Raw genomic sequence first — 16,337 nt, 5'->3', positions numbered from 1 at the left:
TGTCTTTAGATTCCTTATAGCATTTATAAAGCACCCAAGGGGGCGCTCGTATTTTCGTTGTTTATATTGGCAGAGCTACATATCAAATTATGAATGGTCACAAAATCAAGACTGGACCCACAGATGTCCTGGAAATAGTGTCTGACTATACAGAGCACATTGCTCAGGCTTGCCCAAGAATAACGACCAGAACCAGTACTCAGTGAGTGCTTCTTACACTAGCACTCTTGTGAGTGCTTCACCTAAACGTGTGCAACAACAGAGGCACAGAGAGGTTGGGTGGCTGCTCAAACTGGTAAACAGCAGAACTCTGACTTGAACCCAGGCAGTCTGGCTCAAGAACCAGAACATAAGTCTGACACTGTGCTGTCTCTCTGCACACAGCCAAAGGGATATAGAGAGAGTGAGCTGGGAATACTCAGGAACCAGAAAAAGAGCTACCAAAACACCCACTTGTGCTGTTCATGTGTAATGCTTACCTGAGCAAGTATGTGGTGAAGACAGAATCATTTCAGTGACTATATATAGGTCCTATGATTTCTTGTAGCTTCAGGTTGTTTTTAAAATGCAATTCAAAATACATTCACAAAGTGATTTTTTTCAGACAAAGACTGAGTCACTTTTTTTCCTCTTATTAGATATCTATTTATATATCTAATCAGAAAAGTGAAAGTGAAGTTGTTCAGTCGTGTCCGATTCTTTGTGACCCCATGGAATGTAGCCTACCACACTCTTCTGTCTATGGGATTTTCCAGGCAAGAGTATTGGAGTGGGCTGCCATTTCCTTCTCCAGAGGATTTTCCCGACTCAGATCGAACCCAAGTCTCCTACATTGTAGGCAGACGCTTTACCATCTGAGCCACCAGGGAAGTCTAATCAGAAATTTTCCTTAAATCTGATGATTCTATCACAGAGATAAATTATCGACAATCTGTCATGATACAACCATCTCCATCTGGTTAGAATATGATAAATCATTAACACCACTGGCAAAAGTAGAAATCTCTTGACTTCACTCCTACTAGAGATAAAAATGTTAGTTGTCATGTACATACCACCATATATAAAATAGATAACCAACAAAGACCTACTGTATAGACTAGGGGATTATACTCGGATATTAAAGAATCTGCCTGCAATGTGGGGGACCCAGGTCAATCCCTGGGTTGGGCAGATCCCCTGGATAAGGAAATGGCAACCAACTCCAGTATTATGGACAGTATTATGCACATCCCATGGACAAAGGAGCTTGGTGGGCTACAGTCCATAGGGCTGCAAAGAGTTGGACATGACTGAGCAACTAACACACACATAAGGGAAAATAATCTGGACAAGATTCTGAATAACTGTGCTGTACACCTGAAACTACCATGACATTGTAAATCAACTATATGTCAATTAAAAAAAATGTTAATTGAGGCAGAAACTATGGTACAGAACAAATACTACATTCATCAAATATAAACACATACCACTGTATAGATCCTAGACTGGGCATAGGCCCAATCTGTTAATGAAATTAAGTTTTAATTGTTTTTGATATTTCCATTGTATAAAGTCAATAGTGATGAAAAACAGAACTGCAGACAACCAAAACCACGTTGGCACTGAGGCTGCACAAGACCTGGAAGGGAATCTAGGAAAATGACAACAGGGAAATAATAGCTGCCCTTTGCTTTCTTATCACTTTCATTTTTGTCATAAATAAACAAAGAAAACACACATCGTTCCTGCCTCTGTAAACAGTGGTACTCAGGGAATCAATTCAAATCTTTCTGAATAGCATGTTGTTAATCTTCAGAACTGCTGGGGTGTTTCCTATGAAGTAGCCTGTGCCCTCTCCCTGGCCCTGCCAGGTTCTGTATTCAATTCAATTTGCCACATTAAACTATGTGCGGCATTACTGAGAGACACAGACGGAGTGAGCAGCTTTGTCTGCTTGGGACCTGTCCACTTCAGAAAACACCTAGGTGACAGGCAATGCACAAAAGTCAAGTCTGCTTGGAACTCCTGGTAGAGGAGCACTGCTGGCTATACACCTTTCATCAGGAAAGGCCATGCTAGGCAATTATCCTCCAATTAAAAACAGGAAAAAAAAAGAGAAAAAAAGAGGCTATGCCATCCCCTACAAGGGACAAGAAGGTGCAAACACAGAGTGAGTGAGGATGATGTGTGACAACTGTCCAGTCACATCAGCCAAATTAACCTCAAAAATCAATGAAATGACAGCTGTCATAGACAGATCCCTCTCTTCCTTACAGCTTGGGGTAACATAGGCCAGGCAGCTGATTTCATTTGTTTTAATTTTAATTTAGTAACTAATTTGGAGGGAGGGCAAATTGAGGAAATAATTTATTTTCCTTGCTAATACAGAAGCTTGAGGTCTTGAGGGTTACCAGAGAGATGAATAATTCAGTTTCCTTTGAGTAGAAAGTTCTCTATTTCTAAAGATGAGTGAATTAAAAAAAAAAAAAAGTATGTAGTTGGTGTGCGGAAATCTCAAGCTTCCCCAAGATGAGATAGATATGAAGCATTTGTACACTTACAAAGTGGTAAATGTTACGATGAATGATTAACAGTAAAACAAGACATAAGGATGCTATGAGGGAAATTTCTCTTAAGTCTCTTCAGTAGTTACTTGTGTGTGAAGGTGGTTTTGCATTTTATGACATTGTATTTTCTAATTTCACTAAAGGAAAGCTAACCAAATATGTGGATTTTATTTTTTTCCTTCAGCATCCAATGCTTTCGGGCTAATCCAGGCCTGGTTCAGTAGCAAGCAACTGTCTCAGAGGCCTCCTGCGTGTCTAAATAGCTTCTCTCCTGTTTATCTTGCACTGTTTTATCCTGTAAGCAAGCTGTCTCAAGGCCCTTCCAAGATAAGCAGGAGGATTTAAATCTTAATAAATTGAAATTTGAATAACAGAGGCAATCTAGGTGCAGGGGTCTTGAATGATTAGGAGAAACGTCTCTATTTTCCATTCCCACATTATGCGTGTGCTGTCCATGTTGCCCTGTGATCAGCATCAGTAATGATTAAAATAGTAACAACAGCAAGAAGACTATTAGATTTAAATAGCACTTTTCAGCTTATAAGGACTAAGTATAGTTTTTACTTCTATTCCTGGAACAGTTCTAAAAGACAGGAAGGATGTCACTTTATGGATGAAGAAACAGAGTCACTAAAAGAGGCAGACGTGCCTAAAACAATAGGAACAAGTGGCGGCCCTGGGACCAGAACTCAGTTCTTCCCAAAAACCTTGCCACAGTTTGACCAGATGTATCAACATCTGTGTGCCAACAATAAGATTTTCAATCGCATTCCCATTAAACTTATCGGAAACGCCTTCTTATAAAGCTTATAACAGGGACATTACGGAAGTCTAGAGTCATCTCTTTTTTGAAAGAAGATAACCAGAGAGATATCAATGCTGGGATTGGAAGTGACAAATAAGCCACACTCAAACGCTTCTCTCCAGCCTCCCATTATTTTGATGGGAGGTGTTTTATATGTGTGTGTGCGTGTGTGTATACACACATATATCTATATATAAAACTTCCTTCACTGTAATGAACACCCAATGCTTATTTCGTCCTGTTGTTTCTCATCACTCAAAATGCCAAGGGGTTGAATTTTTAGACATCGTAGAAGTAAAAAATAAAAGTCACAAAGATACCCCCAACCTGAACATTAATAGAAACAACAACAATTGAAAAGGCTTACCTTGCAGCCTTCACATGTAATGACACCGTAATGGATTCCTGATGATTTGTCTCCACAGATCTTGCATGGAATAATTTCAATTTGAGCTGCAACAGAAGCACGCAACCAGTTAATTACATTTTCTTTTAAACACCTTATAAAAGCGTTCCCTGATCAGCATTTGTATCGTGAAAACTAATAACCTGCTAAACATTATACTGCATTAACTATTCATTGCTGAACTGTGAGGGTCCCCCTAGAGCCCTGGACTAAATTATGGCTGCTCGTTATATAATAGCTTTCAGGTTATTAAAATGGGTCATTTGAGAAGGTGTTTAAGAACCCACAAGAAGACTGGAATCAGCATTTCAAAGCCTTCAAGAACTGGAGAGTTCGCAGTTTAGGCCTCAGAGCAAAGCAGATACTAAAATGTTTCCTCCGATCTCATTTTCCATCATTATTTTTAAAAGGTCATAAATCTGTGTTGGCTAGAGCATTGTAGCTTGGCAGGTGAAGAAAAATAGACTCCAAAAAGTTAAGACTACTTAGGAAAACGATTCAATTCAAGATATTAATAAGTTACATATGTTGGTAAGAATTCCTTACTCATCTTTTTTTAATTAATGGACTTGCCATGTGTTAAAAATTAGTCCATTTGTGTATGATCAAAACCTTTCAACCATAACGTTAATATCCTATCAGAATTTAACAGTGATGAATCTGGACAAATAGAATATGTAGCTTCTGAGTTATTTATGCTGAAAATTGATTTTCTGGTATAGCATGCATGTATTTCTATCTAACTGATTACTTAAAGATGTCTCATACTGGAGGAATAACCAAATAATTAATATATATTACACCAAAGTTCCCAAATATGATAAAGCACATTTCTAAGCAAACATACTTTATCTTGAGCAGAGTTGGAAAGAGCATAATTAAGGATCAAAAAATAACTTAAGGAATAGAATAATTAGGCAAAACAAAGTACTTGGACCACCTCTTAAATATAATTTATGTGTGAAATAAAGAATCGACACTAGGCTAAATATACAGGATGGTAACATTCACCAGTTTACCTGAAACACGCCATTACACTAAATTTATTTCCATGGTTTTCACTACTGGATATGTTAGATTATCTACTAAGTCACACATAAACACAAATTGCAAGTGCCCAAGTATACTTCATTTTCATAAAGACCCTACCTAGTGCCATGCCTCACACAAAGCAATGACTGGTCTATGGAATGTATCGATATTGCATGATGTAACTAACACACGTACACAGAGTCCAATGTCACATTGAGCCCAATTTCTTCCAATGTCATATCACATCATATCCAGGGGTAATTTCCACAACCACTTACTCTAGATCTGATGTAATGTCATATTCGATACTTTGAAAGAGCACGCATTACTGGACTTAAGCTCATTACACATGATGTGTTCCCGTTAACTTCCTTCCACGGGGACTACAAGTACTGCGGGGTCTTTTAGTGAGTCCTTTTCCTGTCAATCACTTTTAGCGTTCACTTACTTAGTTTCACGGTCCAGAGCTAGACACTGTTCAAAATCTCACATCCAATAAACGTGCCATAAACCCAAAGCCTTCTAATACCCCAATAATGGTGTCTTTGTACACGAATATGTCTATTTGGAATTATGCAGCTTAATATGTTATACGATCACACTCAACAAAAAGATCTTCGAGTTGGTCTCCTCATCTTAGAGACTAGCTTGATTTCTTCAAGGAGAATTCATTGTTAAATCTAAACTCTAGTAATGTTACACACTTTTGGCTCCTCCAATATTTTTGATATATGGTAGAGGCACAGTTTTATGCCATACATTGTTCGCAGCTCTAGAGAGAGAAGATTTTGCCCAGTGTTTTTTTAGAGACAAAAGCCAAGTGGTAATAGAAAAAGCCTGAAAGGTGGTATCAACTGAAAGTTACTGCCTGGATTCTCCTATGTGGATGAACTAGTCTGTAATGAGAACCAGCCTCCCCCATCCCAAATCTTCAGGAAGAGAATAAATAGACAACACAAAGTACTTGAAAGTGTTCATCATTCAGTCATGTCTGACTTTTTGCGACCCCATGGACTGTAGCCCACCAGGCTCCTCTCACAATGGCATTCTCCAGGCAAGAATATTGGAGTGGGTTGCCATTTCCCCCTCCAGGGGATGCGATCAAACCTGGGTCTCCTGCATTGCAGGCAAATTGTTTACCATCTGAGCCACCATGGAAGCCCCATCTATTAAATTCAACTGATATAAGAAATAAGGAAGACAGAGCTGCTTCTGCTTATACCTCACCTCAAACTGTATTAAGAAAAATTAGACAAATCTTGTTAGGCTTTATAGTTTAAGTCAGCATCAAAGTGAAAAGCAATATTAGCACTAAACTTGGGCCTTTCAAGAGTTATTTTCTTAAAAAAAAAGTTTATTTATCTATCTTTGATGGCACTGGGTCTTCATGGCTTTGTGCTGGCTTTCTCTAGCAATGGGTCTCCATTGTTGTGAGCTGCATTGTGGTGAGAGGGGGCTGTTTTTCATTTTGGTGTGTGGGCTTTCCATTGTGATGGCTTCTTTTGTTGCGGAGCATGGGCTTCAGTAGTTGCAGCACATGGGCTCAGTAGTTGTAGTGCATGGGCTTAGCTGCCTGGAGTCATGTGGGATCTTCCCGGGCCAGGGATTGAACCCATATCCCTTGCATTGGCAAGGGAATTCTTAACCACTGACCACCAAGGAAGCCTAAAGGTTATTTTCATTTCATGTTAGCAATGGGGAGGTCAAGCATACCTATTTAGTCCTCTATAAGATAGGAAAAGCACTAGGCAGGCCAGATAGGGAGCACTGAGTAGAACTATATGTATCTGGATCAAATGGAAAATGGTGTACAGTTGTTCACTGCCTGGATTGCTAGTGGATGATCCAAGAGAAGTGCCATGATGATGTTTAAGGCAGTGACCAAACTGCCTACTAATGGCTACTGGAATCTTGAAAGTGGTCTGGAAGCCTGGTAAGGAAGGGTTTACTCATGATGGGGGTGCCCCTGGGATTGACACCCCAACCCAGAACTTCTACCCTTGGGATGGCTCTCAACCAGGCTGGGAAGAGGTTGGGAGTCAGGGTGGGAAAGTCACTGTGGTATAAATCCAGGGTTTGGTGTTACTACCACAAAGGACCATTGGCCTACGTCAGGCTCCCAAACTCCTGCTGAATCTTCAGTCTTGCTGTAGCTCTGGAGGGCACTCTAGCTGAGACATATTTTGCAAGACTTTATGGAAGCCAGATGCTTCCTATGAATGGACTCACTGTAGACTGGCCTGCACTGTCCAGCGAGCGGTGAACTGCCTAGACCTTTGGTCCCTGCGCTGTGTTTGTGCCTGGCTCCAGTGGGCAGTGTTGGCCAAAGATTCCAGGTTAGAACAAGCTTCCCTAGGAATCTCGTGGTGAGGTGATGGGAGGGTTCGCCAAAGCCAGGTTCTGATATTTAAATTCATCGGGTTAAACTATTCTTCTAGCCTACCTCTTTGGGTGGCTCTCTTAGCTCAGAAGACAATTTCAAACACAAGTGCTCTTTAGGAAATGACTAAAATCCACTTGCCCCCAAAAGCAAATTCTCTGAAAGTGATCTGATCACATGTGTTGATCTTTCCAGAAACCAAACATTTGCAGATCAGAGCAGGGCACTTACTCAATCTTCCATTCAATCCAACAATGCACAAAAAACCACCTCCTTCTATCTTTTTCAGTCAAGGTACATAATTCAGAAGTATCAAAGAGGGGAAAAAAATAGTCAATGCCTCACAAATTTTTCAAAAGGAAAGCAGTTCAGCTCCACAAATTGGCATTTTCAGACCAATAAGAGGGAACCGGACAAAAATCTCCCTGCCCTTCGCTTTCCATCCCTCAGGCTTTTCCATTTTCTAACAGGCAGTGTTGTGTCTTTTCAAAATAATCTTCTTGTAACAAAAATTATGAGTCTTGGCCCATATATATACTGCACATATTAACTCAGCCAGTATTTCAAAGGATGAAATCTGTCAGACACCACTACTGTCACAAGTATATTGATTAAATTAGTCCACATCCATATTCATTGCAGCAAAGAGAGTTTATTGTGTAGCGCGGAATAGCTGAAGCAAGACGCACACATATAATCATGAATTGGCTTAACAATGAACAATCTTGCTATGAAAAATTCTAATTTGCCCACATTTTCAGCTCTATTGCCTAAATAATTTGCTCTTTCATGCACCCTAAATAATTCAAGCAGCTCTCCACACCTGCACAGGCAAATTTCTGCAGTTTTCAAGGAGCTAACAACAAGTGGCAATGGGGCGTCAGGAAATTCTGGAATGCAGGTGTGCTAATTAGCCAAGTGGTCCTTAGGCTGGGCTGTCATTTAGCACTGCACCTCTGAAAGAAGTTTGCTTTCTACTTTTCATTATAGAAGATAACAAGATGTTGGTGTTCTCAACACCTGACTTGTTTCTCAGACTTATTTCTGGTGTTATCTTGGTCCCAGAGAAAAATGCCCATTCTTCCCAAGAATTAAAAAATACAAAAAATTTTTAAACATGTAATTGCACAAGAGTTGTATCCATCACTTTAATCTGTGGGTGAAGAGTGATCTCTCAACAATAATCTAAATGGATAGATAGTAATCAAAAGAAAGAAAAAGAAAGTCACTCAGTCGTGTCTGTCTCTTTGCCAACACCATGGACTGTAGCCTACCAGGCTCTTCCATCCACAGGATTTTCCAGGCAAGAATACTGGAGTGGGTTGCCATTTCCTTCTTCAGGGGATCTTCCCGACCCAGGGATTGAACCCCAGTCTCCCGCATTGTAGGCAGACGCTTTACCATCTGAGCCACCAGGGAAGTCCAGATAGTAATCAATAATATCTCAAATATTCAGGCTTATAACATGTCAGGCGTTATCTAATCTGCTGTTCTAACAACCCTACAATGTAGGTGGTATCATTGTGATCATCATCTGTATTTTTTTAGATGACAAAACTGAAGCTCAGATAGGCTAGATAACTTGCCCAGTGTCAGAGAGCTAGGAATAGGTAAGGCTGGAAGGTGGACACATTTTGTCTTTTTCTCTAGCTCAAAGTCTTGTACCCCTTTGGTCCTGCCTCTTCCTCATACTGCACAGTCAAGTTGAATGTCTCCAATACCTTCAAACATCAGGACAAACTGCTCCCGGTAAGAAATCATTAACCGAGGATCAAAAGACATCCCATAGGTAATCGAGTTAAACTTAATACTACTGAGAACTGATGTCAAGATGTCTTTCTAGTTTATAACTGGAAATAATCATCAACCTTCTGAGACCATTCTTCTCAATTTTATAAAATACCAAGTAGAGTTTGGGGACCTTAGGGTGACCAGTACCAATGCTGAACACTTCTTAAGACCAGGAAAGTTACTTCACCTACCTCTCAGTCTCAGTTTCCTAGTTGAAGAGTCAATGATATAATGTCTAAATGACATAGCACATACGGCCATTTTATATATGTATTCTATATATATGCACACCACACAATTCTTAGAAAGAGTTGGCACTCAAAACACAGTTATTATTATTGTTATTGTTGATAAGAAATCCTGCCTTATAGCAAAACGAAATTCTTTTCTGCGGACTTTAAGCTCTTTCCAAAGTGAGGATAGAGAAAAGCAGCTTATCCTCCAAATAATATGACAGGCAGTTCATACCAGCTACCACAGCAATCCTTTACAACGTTGGCACTTAACTGTTTGGTACAACACAGCACATGTTACAATCAATGTGGGATGTGTCATAAGGCATTCATTGCTAATAACAGCAAAAAAAAAAAAAATTAAAGATTTTAATGGCTCATATAAAAAATAAACTAATACAGACCTAAGCTTATCCCAATAATATCTTTCACTCTAGCTCACTTGCATAACCATATACTTTCTTGAATTGGGCTGAACAGGGTGGGATTATTGTTAGACTTGCTAGGAAATGGGCAAGTCCTGGGTACATCCATGACAGTATGTCACATATATGAATGCCAAGCAATTGTATGTGTTTTGCAAAAACTGTCAAGAACTGCTGCTTAAAAAAAAAGTAGTTTTACACCGATCTGTTGGCAGCATTTTTCCTGGAAGGCTGAGAATATGGAGGACTTTTCACCTGCTATGTTACATATTCCTCTAAAGTTTGAATTTTTTTTACTACCAACATGCATTACTTTTGTAAGCAGAAAAACCAATAAAGATTAAAAAGAAAAACCCTAAGGCATTTGATTTTATTTTCAGCAAAAATGGCTTGAGTCCTTTATGGATTAGTCACTTTATTTTATCCCCTGTTTAAAACTGCTGGGGTATTAAAGGCTTCAGCAGCTGCCTGGATGGCGGTCTGGCTTGCGTGTCAAGGCCAGCTGTGGGGGGAACAGGGAGTCTTCACCTGGTTCCCTGGAGGGACTTTGGTGACTCCTGACTTCTACAGTTTTGTAGCCCCTCTGGTCTGGCATCACTAGTTTCAGGGTCTCCAAGGACTCTGATGGTGCCCGGCTGAGGGGGCAGAAGTTGGGGCTGAAATTCACCTGCTTGTGAGCCCTGCTGCAGAGTGGCTGGGGTAGCCTGGAGGAAGGGAGCCTTTTTCTCTCTCCACGCTCTCACTGTTGTTGCCCAGGGCCCCAGGCCACCATCAGGGTTTGCAGAGAGCTCACAATGCAGCTTCATGGTGGGAGAGAACAGACTGTGGGCTTCGAACAGTCTGGCATATTCTGTCACCCTGGGCCTAAGGCTTGGAGTATAGCATGCATTTGTTTCCCAGGCCAGGCATGGTCAATAGTCCTCCTGGGTGAGGAGGACCAAGTTCCAATTACATACCCTGCAAACTAATAATCAACTTGTTCTGCCATTTTGTCTACTAAATATATACTAAATATAATACTGGTATGTGTTCCTGGTATAGTCTTTTCTTCCACTGACTTCTGGATTTTCTTCATTATAGTACTTGATCCTAGTTGAACATCACCAAAGCAATGACTCCCCTAATAGAAAAGTCCTACCCCTTTGGTCGAGCTGTCTTGTGGTCATTTCTGGCAGCAACGGTAATGCTTGATATTTGCAGAGTTCTGTAACAGTTTTTAAAGTTTTTGTCCTCATTGGTTTTGGTGTTCACAACAACTCTGAAGTAGGCAGATGGGTCTTATTAAGCCCCATTCTGCACATGTGGAAAATGAACCTCAGGAGGGTTAAATGGCTTCTTCTCTATGTCTAGATTCTCAGGGTTTAATTGTAGAGGCAGCCACCAAAGAGGGGGAAAAAAAAAAACAATAAAGCTTGGTGTCTCTTTCTTCCTCAGAATTATCTGATGCCTTTAGGTTTATGTCATCGTCAATCTGGGGCTCTCAAGGGGAAATGCCATGAAAAAGTAAGAGGTGGAGGCTGACCCAGCTCAGAAATGGAATTGGCAATCCTCCTGCATTTCCCTGTGACCCTCAACTCCCTGGGTGGCCTCAAGCAAGTCGCTTACATCTCTACTTCCTCCATCTATAAAATGGGAATAACTCCTACCTCCCAGGCAGGTGGTGGTAAATGAATGCTCACAAAACTCTTTGAAGATGAAAAGACCTATATAAATGGGAAGCTTTAGGAAGCTTGGCATATCATCCTTGGCAAGGACCAGGACGCGGTTCCCTCACTACCCACAACAGGCTCTGCCACAAAGAGAGTAAAGAAAAACCCAAAGAACTGTAATTTTCATCTGCTAACTAGACTCAAAGTTTTTCTTTGTTAGTTTCCAAAATGCCTTCCTGAGGGATTGTGTGTGTGCATGTAAGTTGCTTCAGTTGTGTCAGATTCTTTGTGACCCTATGGACTGTAGTCCACCAGGCTCCTCTGTCCATGGGGATTCTCCAGGCAAGAATACTGGAGTGGGCTGCCATGCCCTCCTCCAGAATCTTCTGGACCCAGGGATTGAACCCACATCCCCTTAAGTCTTCTACATTGGCAGGCAGGTTCTTTACCACTAGCACCACCTGGGAAGCCCCGAGGTGACTAATGAATTCAAATGTCATTATCTTTGTCTCAGCTTGACAGACACATAGATGGAGAAGTCACTTCTAACAGTGTCACAAGCAAAGTCACTGAACTAAGCCTTTCACCAGGACTTGGGCTGTCTTGCAGAGGGATCATGGAAATGGCATGATTTCTATATTTTATACACAATAAACACGTTACCCTCTGGCATTCTAATCCTCGGTATTAAGTTTATGTCTGACTCAAGTGTTAGTCGCTCAGTCCTGTCCAGCTCTTTGCAACCCCATGGACTGTAGCCTGCCAGGCTCCTCTGTCTATGGAATTCTCCAGGCAAGAATACTGGAGTGGGTAGCCATTCCCTTCTCCAAGGGATCTTCCTAACCCAGGGATTGCACCCAGGTGTCCTGCATTGCACACAGATTCTTTACCATCTAAGCCACCAGGGAAGTCTGACTCAAAGGACCCTGTTAAATTACAGCCATGCAAAAAAAAAAAAGTCCTGTACCTTACTTCGCCTTCCCCGACCCCACCGAAGGTCTATGCCTTTTGTACTATTGAAAGCCACCTCTTAAAAGCTTTAACTTGATTGTGGTTTCTGCTGAAAATGTAACAGCTTTTTAAAAATCATTTTTAAAAATAAAACTGTTACATATACTTGCCAAATACTTACACATAAACATACTTCAAACTCTCCAACAGATCAAGCATTTGCAAAGGAAATCTAAAATACAACAAAATCAGAGTTTTGAGACAGTAACTCTTTCCTTCAGTCTTTAGCAAGTAAAACTTAGGCACTTAAGAGTTAAAACTCTGGGCCAGAAGGCCCCATATGAATTCAGAGAAAGCTGAGCCGTGTATGCAGGAAATCTCTGAAGAATGAAGAAGATAGGCACATGCTGTCATGTGGCTTTCTGTGAATATGCAGGTAGTTCTGACAACGGGAACTGAGTATTAATCCTTTGTGATATGTTTCTATCTCTGCTGGATTAAGCTTTCCAGAGAAACTGACTCGCATTCCCTGATGCACATGTGTCTTTGCTAAAAGCCAAATCCAAAAGGGTACTTTTATCCCTAGACAGGGAAATTATGTCAAATTGGAGAAGAAACAGATTTTTCATACAGAAGATCAGTGGATGGTTTTGATTTTTAGATCAAGTTCTCTTTCTTGAATTTTCCTACTACACAGCCATGCACAGAAGACCTCAATTTAAGGCAGCATACTCTTTATTTTTTTTGGTAATTATTGGTGACCAGCTAAAACTTAGGACAAAATAATTGAACAGTAAGAGAAATTGCTTCCTAATTTTACTTATCCAGGAGGTCAAATGCTGAATAAATTCTCACCCAACAAAAGATGATGCTGTTAAAATCAGCAACACAAATACTTTTCTCTTTTTTGGGGTCTTTCCTAATCTAACCTCCATCACTTTTGTGAACAATGGGAATATACTTGTTTTTGAGGATTCGTGGGGTTATGTGAAATCAACGATGAAGACAAGGGTAACTGGCCATTCAGCTAATTATTCTCAGTTGGGATAAGCCCCCTCAGTGAAAACAGTGTCAGACTTTATTTTTTTGGACTCCAAAATCACGGCAGATGGTGATTGCAGCCATGATATTAAAAGACGCTTACTCCTTGGAAGGAAAGTTATGACCAACCTAGATAGCATATTCAAAAGCAGAGACATTACTTTGCCAACAAAGGTCTGTCTAGTCAAGGCTATGGTTCTTCCTGTGGTCATGTATGGATGTGAGAGTTGGACTGTGAAGAACGCTGAGCGCCGAAGAATTGATGCTTTTGAACTGTGGTGTTGGAGAAGACTCTTGAGAGTTCCCTTGGACTGCAAGGAGATCCAACCAGTCCATTCTAAAGGAGATCAGTCCTGGGTGTTCTTTGGAAGGACTGATGCTAAAGCTGAAATTACTTTGGCCACCTCATGCGAAGAGTTGACTCATTCGAAAAGACCCTGATGCTGGGAGGGATTGGGGTCAGAAGGAGAAGGGGACGACAGAGGATGAGATGGCTGGAAGGCATCACCAACTCGATGGACATGAGTTTGAGTGAACCCCAGGAGTTGGTGATGGACAGGGAGGCCTGGTGTGCTGCAATTCATGGGGTCGCAAAGAGTTGGACACGACTGAGTAACTGAACTGAACTGAAGATTCTAGAATTAACTACGTTTTTTCAAAATAAAGTTCTTAAGAGATTTTCTAGGACCTTGAGATCAGATATGTCTAACCAAAATCCTTCTCTTAAGTTTCTCAGTGTGGGTTAAGTCATTTAATATCAGCAAGAAAAAGAATCCATCTTATCTTACTAACAGGTTAGACTATGATCAAGAGAATTTCTTAAAACCTTTTATTCCGACAATAGACATATGTCCCTTATATAATTCTGGATAATACTAGACCAAAAAAAAAAAGTGTCATCTGACTCACAGAACTGCAGCTAATCTTTTCTAGCGATCAACCTCACTCTAGATACCCATTCCTTTTTTCCCCTTAACAAGAGCAATTGTGCCACATTTAGGTTACGTCTTCCTTTGCTCACAGTTGAGAGCAATGGGGTCAGCTCTTTGCTTTCATCATTCAAGGTCTGTTTTTGACAACAACAGAAAAGAACATCTTTAAAACCAAAGCAAATCTGTAGATCTTATCTAGTTTCTGCTTTACCAAAAACATCAAAATTACTCTAACTGAGTTTTATGAAATGACCTTACTTTACACCATTACCTCAAAATTCTCACACCCAAGCCCAAGAGATAAGCACTCTATTTTACAGCCCTCTTAACTGTGTACCTGCCTATGCACACCTCAAATTAGAGTCATTCTATGATCTTGGTAATTCAATTTACAAGATTTTATTTTCCAATGGATACTTGAAATGTTACAAAAATGAACAAACCTGGTGATTCAATTACCAGTCCAAAGACAGAAAAATCCATTGACACAGTATGTGTGTGCTAAGTTGCTTCAGTTGTGTCAGACTCTTTATGACTCCGTGGACTGTAGCCCACCAGGCTTCTCTCTCCATGAGATTCTCCAGGCAAGAATACTAGAGTGGGTTGCCATTTCCTCCTCTAGGGGGAATCTTCCCAACCCAGGGATCAAACATGTGTCTCTTCTGCCTCCTACATTACAGGTAGATTCTTTACCACCAGACTAACCTGGGAAACCCCATAGAAATCTATTTGTTCTATATGATTTCTTATGAGTCTGGTCCATTGCGTGCTTAGCATAGAGCATCACAGTTCCCTGAATAAATCAATCAAAACATTCTGTTTGTCTCAGAATCCTCTTTAAAGGGCCAAAGTCTCCTGCCTAAAAAGTCAGCAACTGAGTGCAAACTCCAACTGCACAATTTCTCTGACTTCTTAACAGTGCTATAACCTGCTGAAGATGTGCAGAAGTAGGTCAGAATAACAAGAATCCAGGTTAAGCCATCATACCTCATCAGGCAAAGGAACCTATTGTTTCTTTCCATTAGCTTGGTTTTCGTGAAGATCAATTACTGTTCACTGGATATTAGATCATATTGTTTAAGAAATATTCCCTAACCAAATTGTTTGGATTCATGCCGGAAAAAAAAAAAAAAAGAAAATAACTTGTAACTTTAAACCTTGAAAATACATTTGCTTTCCTCTATATTAAGCCATTGAAGGCTAAGATGATAACACATGCATAGCCACAGAAACACAGATCGGTGACACCAAAAATGTCGTGCTCTACAGATCATTTCAGGGGGTGACGATGGTTAAGACGACTGCCTCACAGCCCAGACCCCTACTCTACCTTCGCACTATTTCCCACTTTACAAAGTCACCATAGAATTAACAGGAAGAATGGAGTTCTGGGCAAGAGATCAAGGAAGGCTCTGGTCTTTATTAAAAATCACAAGCAAATTATTTAGACTTGCCAGAAGCAGAAGTGTAGATGTTGTCATACTAATCATTTTAAGACTTTAGGATCTTGAAGGATTAGTGACCAATTCCTAGAAGACAAATTCCACCAGGTTTCCACCTCTAATTTCCAGAACCTACCCAGTAACATCTAAGCAACAGATACCGCAAGTTCTAAGCCTCTGAATACAACAGTGCTGTATTTCTGGATTACAGGCCAACGGTAATTTTTCTTTAAAAAAATTCTCTTTTATAATGTTTCTCTAAGATAATCCACTCAGCCAGACATAAGAATGATCAGCAAAGATCCCAAGGAATTTTTTTCTGACTATCTAAATGCGTGTTCTTTAAACGTGCTTATTAAAGAAACATTTCCATTCTTAGTTACAATATATAACATCAATTAGACAATAGATAACAATATGCATTGATAGCTGAAGCACAGTTGTTTCTTTTGTCTGTTCCCAAGGGCAGAAAGCAGGAGTGAGTAGCTCTTTCCTCATTGGAAAGGGAAATACAAAAAAAGGCAGCAGAGCCTTGAGGATATTAAGCGGTCGTGAGACAGAAGGAGAATGGAGGCTCCAGACCAAGCTTAGAGATCATCAGATTTATTTTAAGAAGGTCTGACATCTAAGCATCAATTCCCAGACCATAACACCTAATAAATGTCACGTTTCTGTGCAAGAAAAAAAAAAAATGTATA

The 16,337-nt window shown here is 40.3% G+C and overlaps 1 protein-coding gene across 5 annotated transcripts in view; it reads right to left on the bottom strand.

The window, feature by feature from the left end:
- RORA (RAR related orphan receptor A) overlaps positions 1–16,337 on the bottom strand; it is an 809,830-nt gene that overhangs the window by 45,881 nt on the left and 747,612 nt on the right. For all 5 annotated transcript variants that reach the window (XM_061431124.1, XM_061431123.1, XM_061431125.1 and 2 more), the window contains one exon: positions 3,725–3,810. In XM_061431124.1, coding sequence (XP_061287108.1) covers positions 3,725–3,810 — 86 coding nt within the window. The remainder of the gene's footprint in view (positions 1–3,724; positions 3,811–16,337) is intronic.

This window comes from Bos javanicus, chromosome 10, assembly GCF_032452875.1.
Source record: "Bos javanicus breed banteng chromosome 10, ARS-OSU_banteng_1.0, whole genome shotgun sequence".
In the NCBI taxonomy this organism is placed as follows: Eukaryota; Metazoa; Chordata; class Mammalia; order Artiodactyla; family Bovidae; genus Bos; species Bos javanicus.
The sequence above is the reverse complement of the archived record's forward strand: the minus strand, read 5'-3'. Positions and strand labels throughout refer to the sequence as shown.